Genomic DNA, 22929 nt, shown 5'->3' with positions numbered 1-22929 from the left:
TCGGCGGTTCCCCAGGAGCTTCTTCCTCGATCAGCCAGCCCATGGCGACGCTTGGCGACACCTCCCGCGAGAAGCTTGGCCGTGACAACTTCCTCCTGTGGAAGGCGACGGTCCTACCTCCGATCCGAGGCGCACAGCTTGATGGATACCTGGATGGCTCAATTCAAGCTCCGGCCAAGACCCTTGATGTTCAGAAGGCCGACAAATCAGGCACCGAGACGGTGCCAAATCCCGAGTACGCTCGCTGGATAGCCCAAGATCAGCAAGTTCTTGGATCGCTGCTGACCTCTCTTTCGCGTGAAGTTCTAACTCAAGTCGTCTCCATGAAGACGTCCGCGCAGGTCTGGACAGCTCTTGAGGAGATGTACTCCTCCGTCTCTCGGTCACGAGTTATTCAACTTCGGACCCTGTTCGCCGGCACTCGGAAGAACGAGATGACCGCCACCGCATACTTCACGAAGATGCGGGGCATTGCGGACGAACTCACAGCAGCAGGGAAGAAGATAGAAGACGATGATCTCATCTCTCAGATCCTTGCTGGATTGGATGCAGAATATAATCCGTTTGTCTCATCCATTGGTGCCAGAACCGATGCCTATTCCTTGAGCGAAATTTATGCTCAGTTTCTTGCGTTTGAAGCACGCTTGGAGTCACAAAATTCTGGGTTGCAACAATATAACTCGTCAGTGAATCTTGCTGCACGAGGAGGACATGGCAAAGGAAATCGTGGAGGCAAAAACAGTAGTGGTGGCAACCGCGGTGGCTACGGCAACAACAATCGTGGAGGCTACAACAACTACGGCAATAATTACAGCCAGGGGAACAACTATAACCATGGGAACAACAGTTACTCCAACAATAATCGCCGCGGAGGACGACTAGGACCAGGAAGTGGAACGAATCTTCCTCGCGGTGAGAGGCCTACTTGCCAGATTTGTGGTAAGATTGGGCATCCAGCTCATAAGTGCTGGTATCGGTTTGACCCAAATTATGTCACCAAAGAGAGATATGGTGGAGCAGCCACTACTTCATATGGAGTTGATTCCAATTGGTACTTTGATACTGGAGCAACTGATCATATTACAGGGGAGCTCGACAAACTGACAACACATGCTCGCTACAACGGTCCTGAACAGGTTCATGCAGCTAATGGTGCAGGTATGGCTATTAGTCACATCGGTCATGCAATCATTAATTCTTTTGATCATACTCGAAATTTCCATCTTAATGACATACTTCATGTTCCCCAAGCCACCAAAAGTCTAGTTTCTGCTAGTCGTTTTGCTTTTGATAACAATACTATTGTGGAAGTTCACCCTCATGCTTTTTTCGTTAAGGATCCAACAACGAAGGAAATTCTTCTGCACGGCCCATGTGAGCGTGGCCTTTATCCGTTGAAATCACCATGCTCGTCTCCTTCCTCCGGTATTCAAGTTTTTGGTGCTTCAAGGCCATCACTAACAAGGTGGCACGATCGTCTTGGTCATCCGGCCTCTCCAATAGTCAAACAAGTCCTTAGAAAGTATAATTTACCATGTTCCGTTGAGTCCACTAGTGAGTCCGTGTGTGATTCTTGCCAAAAGGCTAAAAGTCATCAGCTTCCGTATCCTAGGTCTTCGAGTATATCTAGTGCTCCTTTAGAGCTAGTCTTCTCTGATGTTTGGGGTCAAGCACCCGAGTCTGTTGGTCGAAATAAATATTATATAAGCTTCATTGATGATTATAGTAAATTTACTTGGATATACCTCTTACGAAACAAATCTGATGTGTTTCAATGTTTTCATGATTTTCAACATTTAGTTGAGCGCCTATTTAACACAAAACTCATAGCTATGCAAACTGACTGGGGTGGAGAGTATCACAAACTCAACTCCTTTTTTCAGCGTATTGGCATTACTCATCATGTTTCATGTCCTCATGCACATCAACAAAACGGATCCACCGAGAGAAAGCATCGCCATATTGTTGAGGTTGGACTTGCATTGCTTGCTCATGCCTCTATGCCTCTTAAGTTCTGGGATGAAGCGTTTCTTTCCGCTGTATATCTTATTAATCGTGTTCCTAGTCGAGTCATCAATATGCTTTCTCCACTTGAACGTCTCTTTGATGAAAAACCTGATTATTCTTCGCTTCGCGTTTTTGGTTGTGCATGTTGGCCAAATCTTAGACCATATAATACTCGAAAATTAGCTTTTCGCTCCATTCGGTGTGCTTTCCTAGGCTATAGTAACAAACACAAGGGATACAAGTGTCTTGATATTTCATCCGGTCGTATATATATCTCCCGTGATGTTGTTTTTGATGAATCTGTTTTCCCTTTTGCCCAACTTCATCCCAATGCCGGAGCCCGTCTTAGAGCCGAGATCCTCCTTTTGCCCCCCAACCTTCAGAATCCTACGAGTAATGATCAAGGGGATGATGATTTGCATGATTATGTAACTAATCCTACTAATGAACCTGATGCTTGTGTTGACAGTACTCAGGAACAGGAAAAACTGCAGCAGAATTTGGTGCATAATAGCTCCGGTGGCAATGATTTTATGTGTATAGAGGATGGCACGGAGAGCGAGGCAGACTGCAGTGGATTGCGTGCGTCTACGGGACCTGCAGCATCGGGATCCTATCCATCAGGGTCGCCCACGTCCAGTCACCAGCCGTCGCATGATGCGTGTGGGACCTCCCTGCCGGGTGAAACACGCAGGGCCCCTTCTTTTTGCGCCGAACCAAGCACGCCCACGCGTGGGCATCGCGTGACTGGTGTTGTACCATACTCACCCGCGTCCAGATCTCCTGGTACTGTCAAAATGGGTGCACATCCTGTACGTACACCCTCTACTGTTCACTCCTCGGGACTGCACACCAATGAGTCTTTCTCAGGTGAAGATGGCACTGAATCTTCTATGGCTTCTCCCGTTCAAGAAACTCAGTCAATACAGCAGCCGTCAATTGCAGATCGTGTCGTGACGCGTTCGCGTAATAATATTTTCAGACCAAAGGTTATCACAGATGGACGAGTTCGCTGGTGCAACGTGTGCACGACAGGTGAACCAGATAATCTCGACGAAGCTCTTGCGGACAAAAATTGGAAAGAAGCCATGGACGAGGAATATTCGGCATTGATGAAAAATAATACATGGCATCTTGTGCCTGCTAAGAAGGGTACAAATATTATAGATTGCAAGTGGGTCTATAAAATTAAACAGAAATCTGATGGAGAGATTGACAGGTACAAAGCACGGCTTGTTGCAAAGGGATTCAAGCAGAGATATAGAATTGATTATGAAGACACATTTAGTCCAGTTGTGAAAGCAGCAACAATTCGGTTAATTCTTGCCATAGCTGTGTCCAACAATTGGAGTCTTCGCCAGCTAGATGTGAAGAACGCGTTCCTTCACGGTGTTCTAGAAGAGAATGTGTATATGAGGCAGCCTCCAGGGTATGAAGATCCAACCAAGAGGCAGTATGTATGTAAATTGGATAAAGCTTTATATGGGCTGAAACAAGCTCCTCGTGCATGGTTTTCTAAACTCAGCTCGAAGCTACTAAATCTGGGATTTTCCTCTTCACGGGCGGACATGTCGTTGTTCTTCTTTAAGCGAGGTGGAATTACAATGTATCTTCTCGTCTATGTGGATGACATCATAGTGGTGAGCTCATCTGATTCTGCGGTTGACGCATTGCTCAAAGATCTACAATGTGATTTTGCTCTCAAGGATTTGGGAAATCTTCACTATTTTCTTGGTATTGAGGTGAAGAGGAAAAATGATGGAATATTGCTGACACAGGAGAAATATGCTAATGATCTTCTCAAACGAGTTGCGATGCAACATTGCAAGCCATCGGATACACCACTTTCAGTTTCAGAAAAACTGTCAATTGAGGATGGTGATCGGCTGAGTGATGAGGATGGAACCAGATACAGGAGCATAGTAGGAGCATTGCAATACTTGACATTGACAAGACCAGATATTGCTTTTGCCGTGAACAAGGTTTGTCAGTTTCTTCATTCGCCCACTAGCATACACTGGACTGCAGTTAAGCGAATTTTGCGATACATCAAGGGTACACTTGGAGTAGGACTAAAAATTACAAAATCAAAGTCTACCCTTGTGAGTGCATTCTCAGATGCTGATTGGGCGGGTAGTCCCGATGATCGTAGATCCACAGGTGGTTTTGCTGTATATTTTGGCGACAATCTTGTTTCTTGGAGTGCTCGAAAGCAGACAACAGTATCAAGGTCAAGCACTGAAGCAGAGTACAAATCCCTAGCTAATGCAACAGCTGAGATCATTTGGATCCAAACACTTCTCAAGGAGCTCGGAGTCAATCAACCTAGAACAGCATGTCTATGGTGTGACAATCTTGGAGCAACGTATCTCTCGGTTAACCCAATATTTCATGCTCGGACCAAACACATTGAGGTTGATTATCACTTTGTCAGAGAGAGAGTTGCAGAGAAGCTTCTTGAGATTAGATTCATTCCCTCTGGTGATCAGGTAGCGGATGGTTTCACGAAAGCACTTGCTACTAGACAATTAGAATTGTTCAAACGCAATCTTAACTTAGACAAGTTATGATTGAGGGGGTGTGTTAGAATAAGTATATGTATCGGACATGGAGTTCTAGTTGTATACAGGCAATTGACTTGTACGTCAATTGTCCCAGCCGTGTCCTACTCTGTAACGATCTCTGATCGATCTATTGTGATATAAATATAAGGCAGGTGATCCCAGGAGATCATCACGCCTCAACCAATCGATCCTTGATTTATTACAAAGTACTTGCCAAAGCTATCTGATTTCGGAATAGCAAGGCTGCTTTCTACTGATGAGGCCCAGCGTACCAAAACTGTTATTGGTTGCATAGGTTATGTAGACCCTTTGTTTTGTCAGAGTGGGATTCTAACTACAAAGAGTGATGTATACAGTTTTGGAGTTGTTCTATTGGAAATGATTACCCAAAAGAAAGCGACGGACGGGACTACTAGTCTTACTCAATGTTTCGCCGAGGCAGTGGGAAGTGGGAAGAAGGCGAGACAACTGTTTGATGTGGAAATTACCTATGACAAGAAGAAGATGAAATTGGTCGAAGAAATTGTGAAGCTAGCAGTTACATGCTTGAGACTGGATGATAAAATGCGTCCGACAATGGTTGAGGTAGCAGATAGACTTAGGAGGATTAGAAAAGCTCTCCCGAAGCACAAGGGTGAAAGCTCTACAGGTAATTAAGAATGTACGCTGCTATACTTCAAAGTTTACATGGCTTAATTTTTACTCTTTTTTTTCGCGAATAGGCTTAATTTTTACTTAGATACTATCGACAAACACGGATAAGAAAGAAGGCATATGTTGTAGGGTGGGATGCGAAATACACAAACCTTAGCTTCTTCTTTTGTAACACTTTATGTGTAGGATTACACATAAGTAATTTCAGTACTTGTTTGGGTGAAAGGCAAAACACACAAACTTTAGTTTCTACTTTTAAGCACTTAAGTAACTAAATACTCCCTCTGTTCCAAAATACTTGTCGTGGTTTTAGTTTGAAGTAAAACCATGCCAAGTATTTTGGAATGGAGGGAGTACATGATTATTGATTATTTAAGAAATTCTCCTTTTCCTGTTAGCATGGCCATCATGAAATTCTTTTTTCTTTCAATTATGTTAGGTCTCTAGTCTCATTTGTTGTTTCATTTGTTGTTTCAGTATGTATTAAGTCTTTTTAGAGTAAAGTGCATGGAATGCATTAGAACCTCAGTTTCAGTTCAAAGACGTGGAGTTTGAAGGCACCTAATGCATTTTACTTTTCTTTGAATATTATGCATATTTAGGTTAAAGATGCACCATGTTTGCCAAAATAAAAGGAGAGAATTTCTTATTTGACCCACTCTTAAAATTTAGTTCCCTTTTTGGCCCAGAAAACCGTTTTCTTCCCTATTTAACACTCAAACTTTATTTTGTGCCTTATGTGACACTTTCATCCTTTTTTCCATCCAGAGATGTTAACTGACACGTGCAAAGACAATTTTGCCCCTGGTGATAGTATGTCATTAGAAAAGGGTAGAGCAGGGGCGTGAACAAACAAAAAAATATGACGAAGTGCACCTGTGTTATGTCCGGTTAGATACATGTGTATATGTGTACGTTCGTGCGGCCATCAAACCAGCTAACTTTTATTTTTATTTTTTGAGGGTATCAAACCAACACCACACGGCAAGTGTGGTAAATGCAATCTCAAATTGACACAAAGAGGGCATCAAACCAGCTAGCTATTGCGTGCGTTTCCTGTGTGTGCAGCTAGCCGGATCGATCAAGCAAGGATCGATTAGTCTGCTGTTTTATACGTGCGCTTCTGTCTACGGCCGGTGTACGTACGTGTGTGGCGTACATAGCTAGCTTTGGTAGTCTCGGTCGGAAGTCTGTTGCTTCGTCCGTCATCGTCATCCTCGCGCGCTGCCGTCGCCGAAGTACTCGCGTAGTCTGTATTGGACCAACACAACCTGCCACGTATTGCAGCTCTATCCCTGAGAGCCAATCGATCTGTATCGCAATGGCCTGTGCGTGTGCAGCACTTGTGGCATGAACACATCTATGCGACATGACCCATTAACTTGTCACACGCTAGATTAATGTGTACAAATTTATATGCTACAGTAGAGGCTAAATGGGGTCGTCACTGTTCCACTCATTGTATTATTATTATTATTATTATTATTATTATTATTATTATTATTATTATTATTATTATTATTAGTATTAGTATTAGTCATATAAATAAGTTTGTTTTCTTATTCAAATAGGACAAAATATTTCACATTACCTTTGTGTTGCATGTAAATAATATGTTCACATACTACATTAGGGGTAAAACAGCCTTTTTAGGTCAGACTTAACACCGTTAATAGCCAAAACTGACGGAAGTGTCACATAGGGAACAAAATGAAGTTTGGGTGTCAAAAAGGGGATAAAACAAAATTCTAGGCCAAAAAGGAACCAAACTTTAAAAATGGGCCAAATAAGGAATTCTCTCAAATAAAAGGGCGGGAAGTGATGAGGAGTAATAAAAGACAATCCCTTCGTCTCGTCCGCTCCCGCGAGCGGCGAGGCGAACCCTAGCGTTCTCCTCCAGCCCTCCCGTTCCCCCCCCCCCTTGCCGGCGCCGGCTCGCGCCGCCGTGCAAAGCCCGGCCAGCGTCAGCGGCGGCGGGGCATCTTCCCACTCTTCGCGGTGGGCTAGCGCGGGACAGCGTCACAGCATGGAGGCACGCCGTTCTGCAGGACGACGTGGCGTGGCAGCGGCCGGGGCAGAGCAGCAGAGGCATCCTGGGTTGGCGGCGCAGGCGGCTGCTCGTCAAGGGCGCGGTGGGGCGTGCCAGCTCGGGCGGCGGCGGTGGGCGTCTCGGCCCAGATCGGGATCGGGCGGGTGCTCGGGACGGCTGCCGGCAGGCGACGCGGGCCGAGACGGCAAGGGCCGGCCGGCGGCGTGCGGGGCTGGGTGGTACCTCTGGCCGCTTCGGGAGCTGTCCTGGTTCCGGCTGGCTCGCGGCGTCGCTCCGGCGGGCGGGTGGCGGTAGCGCTCGACGTGTGTAGGCGGCGTGGCTCCTGTGCGCAGTCGGTGGCGTGGTGGGCTTCGTGGTGGTGGCCCCGTGGCAGCGGGGGCCTGCGGGGAGTTTGGGCATCTCCATCTCCGACCTGGATCGGCCATGTTCGGGGACCTCGGTGGTGCCCCTCCCCTTCGGTGCCTCGACGTGTGGGTGCGTGCCCGGCGGCTCTGATGATTGGAGCTCGGCGAGCGGCGCGGGTGGGGCAATGGCCGGGGTGGCCGCTGCTCCGACCGTGGATGGCTCCATGGTGGCTTGGCAAGTCGGCTTCGGCGACGGCTGGCACGTCCTGGCGTCGGTTCATTCGTAGGCGGCTTGTATCGGCCTTTGGTCCCCCTCCTCGCTGTCCGGTCGCTATGTTCGACGAAGGGCTGGCCTTCTCCCAGCTGCGGTCCATCGTTTGTCTCGCGCCCGCTGCGCATGTCCGAGCTCGTCTCGCGCCTGGTGCCGCTGGACTAAGCTCGTCTCGCGCACGGTGCAATAGGACTCCTACTGACCTTGTCTCGCGCACGGTGGTGCGGGACCAAGCTCGCCTTGCGCCCGATTCTGCAGGACGGGGCGATGGAGGCCAAGTGGCCGGCCTATTGGGTCTCGGCGCTGGGGGTCGTCCAGGGGTGCGAAAGGTGGGACCTTTCCACTCGTCTCTTTGGTTGGGTTAGCGACAAGGCTCGGGTGAGGTGGTGTCAAGGTCTTGAATGCGGGGGCAGCGGCCCGGTGGTGGTTGCACGGTACTCTCGGGCGGAGGCCATGGCTTGGTGCTGCCCGGTGGCCATGGCCGTGTGGGCGGCATGGTCGCCGGGGTGTGGCGTTCGGTGGCGGTGAGTTTTGGCCGGGGTGAAAACTTGTTCTATCTTCGGATGGACCGGCGATGGCGAAACTCGTTCCCTTCTTGAAGGCGTCGACGCGGCTCTCATTGCCCGTCGTGCGGCTCCGAGGGAAACTCTGATCCTCGGATTGGGTGGTGTCGGTGCTCCAGTGTCGTGTCCTTCCTGAAGTCGCCGTCTTGGTGCACACGGTTCGTCATATGCAGCTTCATCTCTTCGCGGTGATAGTGCTAGGGGTGGTGTTGTCGCGCTCAGCGCCTATGTATCATGCCTTGCGTGTGTGCGTGTGTTATGGTGGCGTGCGTTTGTACTGGGTTGTTAGGATCGTGTTTTATATATAAAGTGAGGTGAAAACCTTTTCCGGTAATAAAAGGGCTGGTATAGAAGGGTACATGACACCGTAGTTTTGTCATTCCCATTCATGTGTGCTAAGCACAATTTACTCTAAGCGTGTCTCACAACTCACAAGTAATGAAACTTTACCTCCTCATACAATACTGTTGTTTATTTAAGGCCCCCCCTATGCGGACATCAATAATTGGCACATAAGAAGAGGAAATGCACAGGATGTACCAACTATTTCCCTTGATGAAATGAAAGAAAATAACAAGGAACTTCAGTAATGGTGCTCTAATAGGAGAGAGTTCGCAAGGCAGAGTTTTCTTCAAAGTGTTAAAATATGGACCGGAATCTGCATTCAAGTCTTCTCAAGAAATTGATTTGAAGGTTATGGTTCCGAGCCTTGTCTTTTCACCATTTCAATTGACACTCTTCATTTATTAGTACAGCAAGGCCTTGCCTTTAACTGGCATATTTCTGTGGCAGATTGAAGCAATTTCGAGACTGAAACACGAGAACGTTGTCCAACTTCTCGGATGTTGGGTCGAAGGAGACGAATATGTTCTTGCATATGAGTATACATTGGGTGGCACCTTTCATGATATCCTTCACAGCAAGGGTGAGGAATTGTATATAAATTTTCAGTTTGTTATAAAAACATGCAATATGCAGCACACCTTTCTTTTATTGAAGGGAAAAATAGTATGTCAATTCAACACCAGCTATGTAAGGAACAGAGCAACACTCAAAAGAACTCACCCTCTACGAAACCTTCAATTTTAAAAGACTTAGTGTGGTGTGTCTAGTATGTGATACGAGTGACATGTCTGTCGATATTCTTCTGGTTTATGGTCACAGGTAAAAAGGGTGTCAGGGGAGCCAAGTCAAGGGCAGCTCTATCATCGATGCAGCGAGTGAAGATTGCCTTAAGTGCAGCAGAAGGGCTGGAGTTCCTCCATCACAAGGCAGAGCCTCAGGTCACCCATGGTAACATCATATCCAGCAAGATACTTCTCTTTGACAACGACATCGCAAAGGTTGGCGATGTTGGTATATCCAATGTGCTGGTCAGTGATGACATGGATAGCTGTCATAGTTTTAGATGGGACCTTGACACGGATCGTATGAATGATCATTATTATCACCAAGATGATTACCATGTCGATGTATATGCTGCTACTGGACAGTGCAACACAAAGAGTGATGTATATGCCTTCGGGGTTGTGCTGCTGGAACTTTTAACCGGTCGTAAGGCAGTTGATCATACACTACCCCGCGGCAGGCAGAGCCTCGTGACATGGGTATGCACCCTTGGCGAGAAGGGCCTATGCACCCATTGCGACCATGACCCCTTTTTATTGGTATGTCTTGATTTAAACGTGTATAATGTCTTGATAAAGTGCATTAGCTAAACTGTTGATGACTTTGATGCACAGGCATACATCAATTCTATGGAAGACTATGCTGTTGATGACTGATGCACAGGCATACAACAATTCTATGAAAGACAATGTGTTAACAAAAGCAAGTATTAGTGAAGATAAGGTGCAGCGATGTGTGGATCCAAGGCTTGAAGGAGACTACCCTCGCAATGCTGTTACCAAGGTATGTACTTTATCCTGAACTCGACCATGTTTAACCGAGTAAACTGGCGGTGAATCCTAGGCAATGGCGCCAGGAGATGTCATTCTTTTTTTTAGAAAAGGAGGACGACCCCCTGTCTCTGCATCTAGACGATGCATACGGCCACTTTATTAATTATTGACACAAAACCGTACAGAGTCATACAACAATAAGTCTAACGCCACCAAACTAAGCAACAACCGTCGCTCCCTATCCAGTTGATGTAGGGACGCTGAAAGTCTGGGCCTAATACCAAACAGATCACGCAGCCAAACCTAATAAACATTTAAAGACTTGAGGTCCCATCCAGGACGCCTGCAGGGTATGGGCACCCACCAGTTCGGCGTGCTTCTCAACCAGGACCCCTGCCGGGTATGAGGCCGCCGCTGCCACCTGCCACGAATTCATCTTCAGAGCTGTACTGCTGCATCAACCTTGGCCGGTCCAACTGCCGCCGACGCCACCATGACGCCAGGCAGCGTCACCCTCCTGCGCGAGTCCATCTCCGCTCATCAGGCGCCGAGTCTCCACTGCGCCACGCCGCCGAAATCTGCCGTCATCAATGGAGCAGATGAAACACCGCTCCTCCTCTTTTCCCCTCCAACCAGCACTCGCTCCAAAACGATGCCCCCATGAGGGAGAACGATACCGATAGCACCGTCATCGTCCACCAAATAAACGATGGGATTTAATACCCATTGTTATAAGAGTTGATTCAACGGTATAGCCCCAAGTTTGTGGTACCCCCTGTTCCAATCCCGACCATCTTGTACCCCCAAGTTTCAAATTTGTTCGCCACTGGCGAAGGGAAGAAGTAGCACCCCCACGATTATACGTTGCCCTCTTTATGATGGCTCATCCCGATCTCACCATGGCCCATCGCTTCTCTCGGTCACTGCTTTTCCCATGTTAGTCTGGCTATGTTGCAGTGAGTTGGCACACCACATCAGCCTAACAGCTTTTTTTCGAAAAGGGGGAGATCCCCGGCCTCTGCATCAGAACGATGCATAAGGCCACCTTTATTACAAATCAAATCAGTTCGACAGAGGTCTTAAAGTCTCAAACAAAAGAACAAAAGATGCTCACAAAGAGCAAACGAGTATAAATAAAGCCACAACCGGCTGGCAAAAGAAAGATAGAAAAATTAATTGCGTAGCTCTACGAAAAGTGGGGAATTTCTCCTAGGGTAAATACTGGTACAAATTTGAAAACTGAGGATAAATCTTCTGGGTACGAAGATAAACCCGCTCATGTCAAGAGCATCTAGTGAGGCAAAGAAAACCCATAATCTATTGCACAAAAAGCTTATCAGGAAGCAACGACAATCAATCCAGGTAACATGTTAAGATCTGATGCAGGAGGCAAGAAAAAGACACTGCAACACTGTGTGCAAACAGCTCAGGAAGCCTATTCATCAGCAACCACTCCAGAACCCCCACTTGACTAATAGCGTACAGTGCATTAGGCCTTGAAAGCAACCTTGACCACCCTGCTTTGGCCTGAGGTTGTCTTTGTGAGTTTCACCAGCCGTGCTGCTCCTTGTTTCATATCCTTCTGCATTACAGAAATTAACACGTTATAATCTTGATTGAAAGACAAGCTAGAGGGTAAAAAGGTGAAACTGATTTTTGGCATAATCTTTGTGTTCTTGAGGTATGAGGGACCAAGTGACTGCTCTCCTTATTACTTTCTTTTTTTGGCAAGCAGATGGGTGCGATCGCAGCGCTATGTGTGCATTACAATCCAGATCTCCGACCAAACATGAGCACTGTCGTCAAGGGTCTGAGACAATTGCTGCACAGCGAGCCATGTGACTTGGTGGCATGAAATATACACATTGCGGGGGCTTTTATGTCCGTGACATTGTCTCTAGCCGAGCTGCACAAGATCTCGAAATTTTCATGGCCCTATTATATGCCTCTCTCTGAAGAACAAAATACAAATATATATGTTGATCATGTATCCATTTGTTTTGCAGCTGATGGATGCATAATACTATATGTTATGTCACTTTTGGAATGAGGAATGTAGCATATGTTTGCACTGGATTTGGTGAAACATCGACAGATTATCTGCTGTCCTTAGCTATCTGAACGACTAACTGCTTGTTCTGCCATATCGATCCAGCAGGGACTGAAGTTCAGAATCTCTTCAGTTTGTGAGAAGGGGAAATCGTTCTCTAGCGCCTGGAGTCCCGAATGAGATATTTTTCTAGAAATACCTGTAACTATTTAAACACGACCATCACAGATTCACAGGTATAATGCTTTGGATCAAAGATAAAAAAAAAACACAAAAGCAACTCTGAAAACTAAGAGTTACCATGAAATCTCTCAGATAAATCAGATACATAGCAAACAGGCAATCACTAAAAATCTGGGCTCTCCCTTGCCAAAGCCTTAGCATCATCTAGGTGTTAAAATGATTGTAGAACAAACTGTGGCATCAGATGGGCCTTAAATTGGCCATACAAGCAAACTGTCTCTGAAATATCTTCCTGAAAAGAAAAGAAAAAAAGATGCATGGTGCTATTCTGATTTTTACCGTCATAAAGGGCAGTATATTAATACCAAGCTGATCTCTGCAATGACACTACGTTAAGAGCTAGCCAAGACATATGCATACAACCAAATTATTAGAAGAAAAAAGGAAAAAAAGAAAAGATGGTTGACATAGATGTTTTTTAGGTAATTAAATGATTAGATTGCAATTACACAAAAGATGCTAAGGAGAATTACCACTATCTGTGTAGATTCAGATGTTAATTGGCTATGGGCCATGGAAAACAAGCTGGGTCCTGTAGTTTAAGGTTAATTATTCATTTATTGCAGGGTGTTGCCACAAAATGAAATGGACTTTCCCCTATTACGCGCGTGTCGGTTGAGATGGCACGTGAGAATCGCCTGAAGCGTTGGATTTGGCATATGCCATATTTGTTCAGTAATTAGTTATCTCTACTATGTGTTTTTCTGGCACATCTTTTTAAACTTATTGCATTACTTTTTCTACTCGGTTCTTTTTTCGGGCGAGGGTTACGCTCAGTGTTTAACGAAGAAATAAAGAAATGAGTGCACTTGGAAGAACAAGGTCGAAATGGTATCTCGTTGGGAAAATTTCTAACGAAGGCATCAAAGTCTTTCAAGAGTAAATGGCACTGGCGGTCTTAGAACTTGCATTGTTGGTGCACTTAAGTCACACTACTTGCAAACCGGAAAAACCCATCACAGAACTTGCGTTGCGGGTGCATTTAAGTCACAGAGGCAAGCTGAACTGGTCGGACGCCCGGTTTTCTCTTTTTTGCAGTCATGCAAGGCGCACGTGACACCTCCGGGGATTGGTATTTTTGCAGTAAAGTCGGTACTGATTTATTTGCAGGGCCGTATTGCGAAATCGCTAGATGATGATGATCGCCGAGCAGCATGGCTGGTAAGGAGATGATGAAGAGTGGCAGCGCCGCCGTGGTTAGCAGGCGCACCCCTTCGCCGAACAGTTGCCGCTGCCCTGCAGCTACGCATTGCCTCCTACCTGCCGGCTGCTCGCGTACGCCACGCCGAGAAAATGTTAGGAAATAAGCCACAGTGGGCGCGTGTGTGTGCGGTGAGCGTGTCGGACGCCGATCCGTGGTCGCGCCGAGTCCATGGCGGGCGGGCGTGTGTGTGTCTCGGCATTGTGGGCATAGTCCGACTGGTGCATGGGCATAGTCTGACTAGTGCGTGGGCAGTGTGCGTGCGTTTCGAGTGTGTTGTTGCGCGGCCGGAGGCGGAGTCCAGCGTGAGCATGCAAAGGCGTGGGCGCTCGGGTCTCGTGGAGTGAGGTGTGGCTCACGAACGAGAGGATGCGCAAGTCGCCGAGCTGCATGTGGACGTGGGCGAGTCGCCAGCGTGGGCCGTCCATTGAGGAGCACGTCCTGCGAACGAGGGCATGCTCGGGCGCAGCGTGATCCGCGTCGAACGAAACGGCGTGTGAAGACCGGGTAGTGGAGGAGAGCTCCGTGTGGTAAACCTGGTGTATAAAGGGCGTTGTAACCAGGCGTTTTGGGTTGAGTCCAGAGAAAGAATAAGGCTAAGATACAGGCGTTCGTTGTCACGGCGTTCGTTACCGGAATATCCTTGTGTGCTCCACTATTCTTCATCTTCCTTGCATTCTCGTCGCGAGAGAGAGTGCCGGTACAGCTGGAGGTGTCCTGGACTTTAACAGAAAAAGCTGCCTCACATTCGGCTCACCTCGAGAACCAGGTGCTGCTGAACACGACAGCATGCCTCACCGGGTGTCTCAAACGCACCCTCACGCCATGGCCAGGTGGGGGTGGCAGCGTCCGACGCGAGCCTCTTCGATTCCTAGCACCTTCTTCTCCTTCGCGTGCACGGATGGCGCCCGCCCACCATGGTCGCCACACTCTACGGCAGCATACGTGTCCTCTCCATCGTCCCCTACGAGGCCGCCTACACCTTCATGCCTAAGTCGGCCGCATCCCATCCGCACCTGCCGCTGCCTTCCTCCTCCTCCAAGCAGTCGGCGCTGACCCAACAACTACACGCGCCCTCCTCGACGACCACTACACGCGCCCACCTTCAAGCAGTGAAAAGAAATTGGCAAAAGGAGTGTAGGAGTTCATGGGAAGAACAATTACATAAAGTTGCGAAGCAGCACGGCAGTACAAACTGATGAGTTCATACCAAGAACGATGACATGAACCTGCGAAAAACCAAGATAGTACAATCTGAGAAGTCCCTGGGACCTGCGTGCTATAATTCATATCTGCTGAGTCCAAAGAAGGAAAAGAGTAGAGAAAGAGCAGCGTGATACAGTACCGGAATAGAGAAAGAAGCAAGGAAGAAGAAGGTGAACAGTAGAGTGAAGTCGTCGACCAAGGTATCTAATAGGATGGGGGATGTGACATACGAGCAGATAGGAAGACGTATAACAACTCCGGACGAAAGTATCTTGACAGAATAGATGCGTATATTGTCTCGTATTCAGAGGGATAAATAATATCCATAAATTTTTGAGCCAATTTCAATGAGTCAATTGCAGAAAACTACCACATTTGCGGCTAGGTTTACGGAAAACCATCAAGTCGTTAATCCGTTGCAAAAAACACCGTGATTTCGCTAAACTCTTTGCAGAAAGCACTGATCGGATGATTTGGTCCGTTTGATCACTTTCTGACAAGTGGGGCCGAATTGTAAGGAGTTTAACTGGACAAAAGTTAGCACACACACCCCTAGACATTTATGAAAAACGCAATCAGACCCCACCCTTGACAACCGCGAAGCACTGGCCCTGCCGTCTGGTACGCACGGCGATGCCCTCGTCGGCGTCGGAGACAGGTACGGCCGCGGCGAATGACGAGGAGGCAGCTGGGGTGCGTGCGTTTTCGAGGCGTTGGCCTGCCGGTGCTGCAGCAACGGTGGCGGTCGGGTCGACGTCGTGGAGCACGCGCCGGGAGCCGAGGCGGAGGAGCAACACCCTCCTCAGACGTGGTCAAGGATGGGGGCGGAGGGGGAGCAGGCGACGAGCTGAGTCCACCTGCTGGACAAGTTGTTCCCGTCGCCCTCCTCCACGAAGGAGGATGAGCTCGAACCAGAGGCCCCTCCGGCGCCGTCCACGTTAGAAGCTCGGGTAGGAGCAGTGCACGGCGGCTCACGGCGTCCGCGCCATGGAAAGAGGGCGGCGGGCGGGCTTCCGGCGGCGGCAGCGGGAGCCGGCGCCGGCGGCGCGGTCGGCTGCGAGGCGCGCGGTGGCTGCCTCCTCCCGATTGGAGAATGCGGAGCGAGGCGGCCGGCGGCGGCAGCGGCATTGCGGCTGTTCCTGTTGCGAGGGCGGCAGCAGCGGGAGCCGCCGGCGGCGAGGAGCATAGCACGGTGAGCACGGCGAGCGCGGTGAGGAAGGGCTTGAGGTCGGAGCAGAGGAGCGCAGTGGATCGGGAGCAGGAGTTGATTGCTTTTTATTTTTAGATCTAGAGGGCTGCATGTAATATTTTTGCTAAGACACCTCCTTACAATCTGGCCCCACTTGTCAGAAAGTGATCAGACGGGCCAAATCGCACGGTCAGTGCTTTCTGCAAAGAGTTTAGTGAAATTACAATGTTTTTTGCTACGGATTAACGACTTGATGGTTTTCCGCAAACCTAACCGCAAATGTGGTAGTTTTGTGCAATTGACTCAATTTCAATTGCTGCCAACTTGTGTTCAGATCACGGCGCAAATCGACGGCTGGAGGAGTTTTCGCAGGTGCGTGCCCCCGCATGTGGGTGCCCTAGGAATTTCTGCAACTGCGTATATAGTGTCTAGTACATGTGAGCCAGCCATCCGCCTCTCCCTATGAATAAGAGAACATGATCTTATTTATCTTACTAATGGAAGTCCTGGAGTCTATGAGGGTGTTGTTCACGCGCACGCAGGTCCCTGATCGTCACCACACCCTAGCCGGCGACACCGAGGGATACATCCACATGGGCGGCGAATAGACCCTGCGCAGCGGGCGATCCACACATCGGAGATCTTCGAGCATTTTCAAGGGCTCAATGTGACTATTGTCACTTCGGCCAATACAAAAGATGAGACTTTACTACTGTGGAGTGGCTTTTTGCTAAAAGATAAGTCATCGGGGCAAACACGACCAATGCCATGATTATCATGGTGTTGTCGTGCCGGCACTTTGTCGGCAGAGGGCAGGCCCGGACCGCCATGCGAGGGAGGCCGCCGTCACCGGGGCAAATAAAACCAGCACCATGATAATCAAGATGTTGCCGGTGGACACTTTGTTGGCAGAGGACAGACCAGGACCAGCGCAGTGTGCATTGGCCACTTGACGACCGACTCGTCGCCGCCGATGAGGGCAAGCCCAGCAACCACAATGCACAGAAGAACCCTCCCTCTTCTTCATCTCTTCTCTTTTTTGCAAATCACAAGGACACAATTTTATAGGCACGGTCTGCTGCATTCACCAAGTAATAAGAACATCGCGTTTAATCACCGTGTTATGTTGGGCAACTGGTAGTTTTGTTTCTGGTGGTAATAGAAATGATTTTTTGTTTTCTCGTATAGACGTTCTTTTACCAGATCAATAATCTAGGAGAAATTTCAAATCCAACTTATTCCTTTTGCCCCCGGTGGGAGGGGGGGGCGGGGTGCCCCCCAATACTACCATAATTAATAAAATGGGCTATTGTTACCTGCAAAATATTTTCTGAATAATTAGTATGACAATTCTAATATCCAAATATTTAGAAATATGTTCTTCCATTCCTAAAAAAAGTACAAAGATTCCGAAAAATGTGTGCCACATATTTAAAAAGTATTTGTACTTCTGAGAAAATAACCTTCCCATGTTAGAAAAAAGTTCATAATTCTTGGGATAATATTCTTACTTTTTGGGGAAATGGTCATTAGGGGCTATTAAATATTCATATATTTTTTAAACAATGGATCAGATATGACAAATATGGTCTTATGTTAATTAAATGTAGTTGTTTTTAAAAAATGAGTTAAAGTAATATGTTATCCACGAAGAAATAATGGCATCCCAGCTATTCTAGGACTGCTTCCTGAATAAGCTATTCGGAACCTTTCCTAACTACCGAGAACAGACAACTAACTGCATGACCTATACTAGACAGGCCAACCTGACACAAGGACGAGATGTGTTTCCCTGGAGCCTCGCTATATCTAGGTTGTTCACTTCCGATTATATGTATCATGCGCTCATGCATTCAGAGGTCCTGGTGGAAAATAACAAGAAAATTTGGAGGTCTAAGATTCCACTTGCAGTCAAAAAATTGATATGGTATCTTCGGAGGGGATTTGTACTTACCAAAGACAACCTCGCCCGTCGCAATTCTCGTGGAAATAAGAAGTGTGGCTTGTGTACTCACGACGACACAATGAAGCACCTCTTTTTCGATGCACGTTTGTGTGTTCTACGTGGTCAGTCATACAAATAGCGTCCAATTTGTATCCTCTCACAAGTGTTGCCAATATTTTTTGCTCATTGATTGGACGGTATTTCAAATAGGTTTAAAACGCTAATAAGGGTGGTAGTGTATGCCTTATTATGGTGGCTCTGACTGTTTAGAAATGATTTGTTTTTTAATGACAAAAACTCATCCCCTGTGCAGGTTATTTTCCGTTGTACGCATTCGCTTCTTACTTGGTGTATGCTACACAGAACGGAGTACCAACCGTTGTCCAAGGCGGTGTGTATGCGGTTGGAGCAACTGGCCAAAGAGGTTTTTACCCAACATGGGTGGCAACATAATCTCCGAATCGGTTCACCATCTTCTTCGACATAGGCATAGTTTTTTTCACGAATACGCAAAGCTTGCGTATCATTCATTGATAGGTAGAAGAGAAATTACAAAGACATGCAAGAGGAAAAGAGAAAAGCACCACACAAGGTGTGGGAACAACAAGAAGAGATACAACACAACAGAGAACTCTTCTAGCTCGAACTCCGGCAGACAAGCCAAAGATACAAGATACAAAGGCATCTAGGCCGCGTCACGACCAACACTTGGCACCATCATCGCACTGCCGCGCCTCCAGGACGAACCGGATCAACGTATCTCCCACCTATGTGCCTAGAGGATCGGCAAGTGGGATGCAGGACCTAGCCGGACTTGAAGGAGAAGCCATGGAGAGAGCGCCGTCAAGGCCGTACATAGCGCCCCGGATGCCCACGCCAAGAGGAGCAGCACGGACCAGCAAAGCATCCAAAGTCTTCAAAGCCAACACCGAACACACCACGAGCAGCAAAACAACGCCTTCATGAAGGATACAACGCCGAGACGATGCCGCTGTCCGATCTAGTGAACCAGATCTAGGGTTTCCCCCGATACTTGCGTAGGGGCGCGGGGAAGAGGCCATGATGGAACCTCCAAGAAGGGAACTACACCCGTGGGTGTCGCTGCCGCCAGCATCGGCGAGCCGAGCAAGGCTTTCGCCCAGGCCAAATTCCGCACAATCCCAAAGGTTCTATATGACTCACTGTTGTGTCGGTCCTATATGACTCACTGTTGTCGATATATATGTCGGTTTCTTATTTTATTTTTGTCAGACTTCTGGTATTTTGTCAGACTCACTGTTGACTCACCGACATCGGCGTTCATCGTCCTCCTCCTCGTTGGTTAGGAAGACGAAGATCGGTGTCGGGCTCTACGGAAATGCCTCCTTGAATGTCGTCGGGCTTGCTTCTGCGCCGCCGCCTGTTGGCCGCATCTTGGTGCGCCACCTGCTGAGCATCATCCTGCTGTACCGCAACCTCCATCGTGTGCCTCTCATCCATGACCACGCCTGCCCCCAACAGCGGCCATGGCTTCTCCTTCCCAGGCTCGGGCACGGGCAGAGGCGGTGGAGGCACATTGGCCTCCACTCGGTCCACCGATTCGGCTAGTGCCCATGAAAGGCCACATCAGCTGGCGAGCTGCTCGAGCTCGGACTCTTCTATGGCCCTCCGCTTGGCCTCCCCGAGGGCCACAATGTAGGCCTTCTAGTCCTCCTGCACTACCAGAGGTGGTGGCAGAGCGGCGACCGCGCAGTGCACGGGGCGCACCCTCGAAGTTTGACCAATAGCGTTGGTCATGCTTGGTGGCCAACCACATGTCCTAGTTCGGTGAGTCCACGACATATGCTAGGTTGCGGCGGAGGTTGGCCTAGAGTTGAGCACCGGGGTGATGGATCTCTGCCAGCCGCGCGTGGTCTATGTTAGGCACCGCTTGCACCGGAACCCTATCGAGGATGAGATGCCATTGGTGTGGCAGGTTCACGTCGGGCCGCGGCACCGGAACACCATGCTCCCAGAAGTACCGACAACGATGGACCGACACATGGAAGCGAAAGGGTAGCCGTGGTTTACACCTGACGACGCCATGGTGTAGTTGGCCGCCGGCCTCGTGCTCATGCTTGCCGTGCTTCCCGAACCCCAATGTAGGCGGCTGCTAGGGCTGGGTGTCGGGCGGCTGGGACGCAAGGGGAAGAAGATGAGAGGAAGTAGACTGGGCGGCCCCACTCTGCCGCACGCGTGGCATTAAAAGGACATGCAGGTGTAGGTTGGGTGGCTGACGTGCGGAGTCCCTCGCATGCGTGGACTTAAAACGACCGGTGGGTGGTGGTTGGGTGGTCGACACATGGGCATGAGGTATATACCTAGCAGATGTGGCCAGTCCGTCTCATGTTTGTGTGAACGTAAAACGGGCGCAAATTTGTGTCAGAAATGCATCTGGATGAACACGTGAGACGGGCATAATTTGCATTTGCGTCCCCGTGTTGAGCATGGGTTTTGCTCTTACGGAACCAAATTTACAAAATCGGACAAAATGAGTCGGCATGGTGGAGTTGGTCTTACCTCCGAAGGCCCAGGTGGTAGCTCATTATCCCTACCGCCAGCCTGTCAGGCAGAAATATTTTGGTCGGATCCAGGCAAACTTTTGAAGCGGGGTCAAATGATGCGGAATTTTGACCATAATGTTAAAACTGTGATTTTGGCCTCCATCTGTTACAATTTTTTTAGAAAAGGAGGATGACCCCCGACCTCTGCATCTGGGTGATGCATACGGCCACTTTATTAATTATTCTCACAAGACCTTACAAAGTAATACAACAGTAAGACTAAAGCCGCCGTCTAAGCAACTCTATCCAGTTGATGAAGGGGCGCAGATAGCCTGGGCCTAATACCAAACAGACATCGCAGCCAAACCTAATATCTAAGACCTGAGATCCCATCCAGGACGCCTGCCGGGCATGGGTCTCACCGGTCCGGCGTGCACTCAGAGGCTGCCGCCGCCAACTGCCACCGCTCCATCTTCAGAACAGTACTGATGCATCAACCTTGCTCGGTCTAGCTATCGTCGACGCCACCACGGCGCCCAACGGCACCTCCTCCCCGCGCGCAAACAGCTGAGCACGCCGCGGTCGCCCCTGATACACCTCAGCACCATGCTGCCAAGTACCACCAGCCGACATAGCTTGAAGTCTTTGGAAGATCTGTCGTGCGTAGCACATGCCGACCAGGCATGACAAAGCGTAGCACCTGTCGATCAGGCATTGTAGGGTAACGCAGCAGAAAACAAAAAATTTCCGACCTATGCACCAGCCCAGGACCACTATGGAGACTGTATACATGGTTTGATCTTTTTCGTTACCGACTCGTAGCGCAGCGGGAAGTAGAGTCGATGACGATCGGCGGTGCAGATCCCCGCAGCTAGGATTTACAACCTCCCAACCGCGAGGATGTATACCCTCATCTGCTCCTTAGACAGCCCTCCAGGAGGCGGTCGAATAGCCCCCCGGACGGTGTCGCGGACAGCCCTTCGGGAGGACCTTCGAAACTTGAACGGTCACTCGGACAGCCGTTCGGGAGGACCTTCGAAACTCGGATGGTCACACGGACAGCCCTCCGGGAGGCACTCACGAACTAAGACCGAAACTACGATCTCTCTACAGAGTTGCACACATACGGTGTCATCTATCTGGCAAGGCTTCGCCGTCCAGAACTAGTTCCTGCCGGAACCCAGACAGCCTTTTGGCTCTACGAAACTATTTCGCGGGGAGGGAGAGAGAAGCCAGATCATTGCATGGCACTTGTATGTGAGCAGGGATGAGGAGAATGGCAGCCCCTTCTCCTCCTTTTGTAGGCCAAGGCAAGGGGTGGGGTGGTGGAGGAAATACCAAAACACCCATGCTACATGTCCCACATGAAGGGTGAAATGGTAACTCAAGTGGGGCACCAAGGGGACATCATGGAGGCACCCCCTTGGCCAGCCACAACCTTGCCCCCTCCCATGCCCCCCCAACAAGCCACCAACATGTCTCCTAGAAACATGGGTGCTCCCTAGACAAAAAGCCACCAAACATGTAACCCCCGATTCGCGGGATCTTGTCCCCTCGTGCTGAGACAAGATGTTTTCCGTGAAATATTTTTTTCTGAAAAATTTTGGAAGGTCCTAGAACATTTCCAACACCCTCTAAAATTCTTCTGGGCATGATCTGAAACATTTCCGGTGTGGTGATTTTTATCAGCGAAAAGCAACAACGGCGGTTACGGCAGCTCTGGAACATTTTCGTTTTTTCTCTCTGAAAATTCCCAAAAGTTCCCAGACCAATTCTGGGGCCCTCTAAGAATTTCCAGGCGAGTGCCGAAACCATTTTAACCTAATAATATATTCTGAAACAACTTTTCAGTTTTACCGAAACTCTTTCGGTGTTCTCTCTCCGAAACTCTTCCGTTGTCTCGAAACTTTTCCGATGACTTTCTCTCAGACTCCCTGTCTAGTATTCAGCAGATAAATGACCCTTAAGCGTGTGACCCTATAGGTTCGGTGAAGTATAGACATGAAATGGAACCCCTTCCGATCAATGATCAACATCAGAGCTGGAGACACCCATATTGACCCCTATACCCACACGAATGAATATTCGAGTGAACCTCCAGTTGTCGTGTGCTATTCCTGTTGCTTCATGATATGTTACAAATACCCGAGGTGAGATTTACTTTCATCCCCGTGGATCAACGACTTGTCCACTATGCTAGTTACCTCGTTACCGGTTTT

General features: G+C 48.6%; 2 protein-coding genes and 1 pseudogene across 2 annotated transcripts; all 3 read left to right on the top strand.

The window, feature by feature from the left end:
* Positions 1-41: 41 nt before the first annotated feature.
* Positions 42-6073, top strand: LOC147989914 (uncharacterized). The gene is made up of 4 exons (XM_087536556.1): positions 42-1158; positions 2878-4496; positions 4893-5220; positions 5994-6073. The coding sequence occupies exons 1-4, from the start codon at positions 42-44 to the stop codon at positions 6071-6073; spliced, it is 3144 nt and encodes a 1047-aa protein (XP_087392682.1).
* On the top strand, positions 501-639 carry LOC147989915 (small nucleolar RNA Z247; annotated as a pseudogene).
* A 3534-nt stretch (positions 6074-9607) lies between the features above and the next one.
* LOC125545721 (protein CYTOSOLIC ABA RECEPTOR KINASE 2-like) lies at positions 9608-12482 on the top strand. The gene is made up of 3 exons (XM_087546430.1): positions 9608-10120; positions 10245-10364; positions 12090-12482. Exons 1-3 carry the CDS (start codon positions 9608-9610, stop codon positions 12207-12209), a joined length of 753 nt encoding a protein of 250 aa, XP_087402556.1. The 3' UTR covers positions 12210-12482.
* The last annotated feature ends 10447 nt before the right edge of the window (positions 12483-22929 follow it).

This window comes from Triticum urartu, chromosome 1A, assembly GCF_056163025.1.
Source record: "Triticum urartu cultivar PI428250 chromosome 1A, HENAU_Tu73, whole genome shotgun sequence".
NCBI lineage: Eukaryota > Viridiplantae > Streptophyta > Magnoliopsida > Poales > Poaceae > Triticum > Triticum urartu.
The sequence above is the reverse complement of the archived record's forward strand: the minus strand, read 5'-3'. Positions and strand labels throughout refer to the sequence as shown.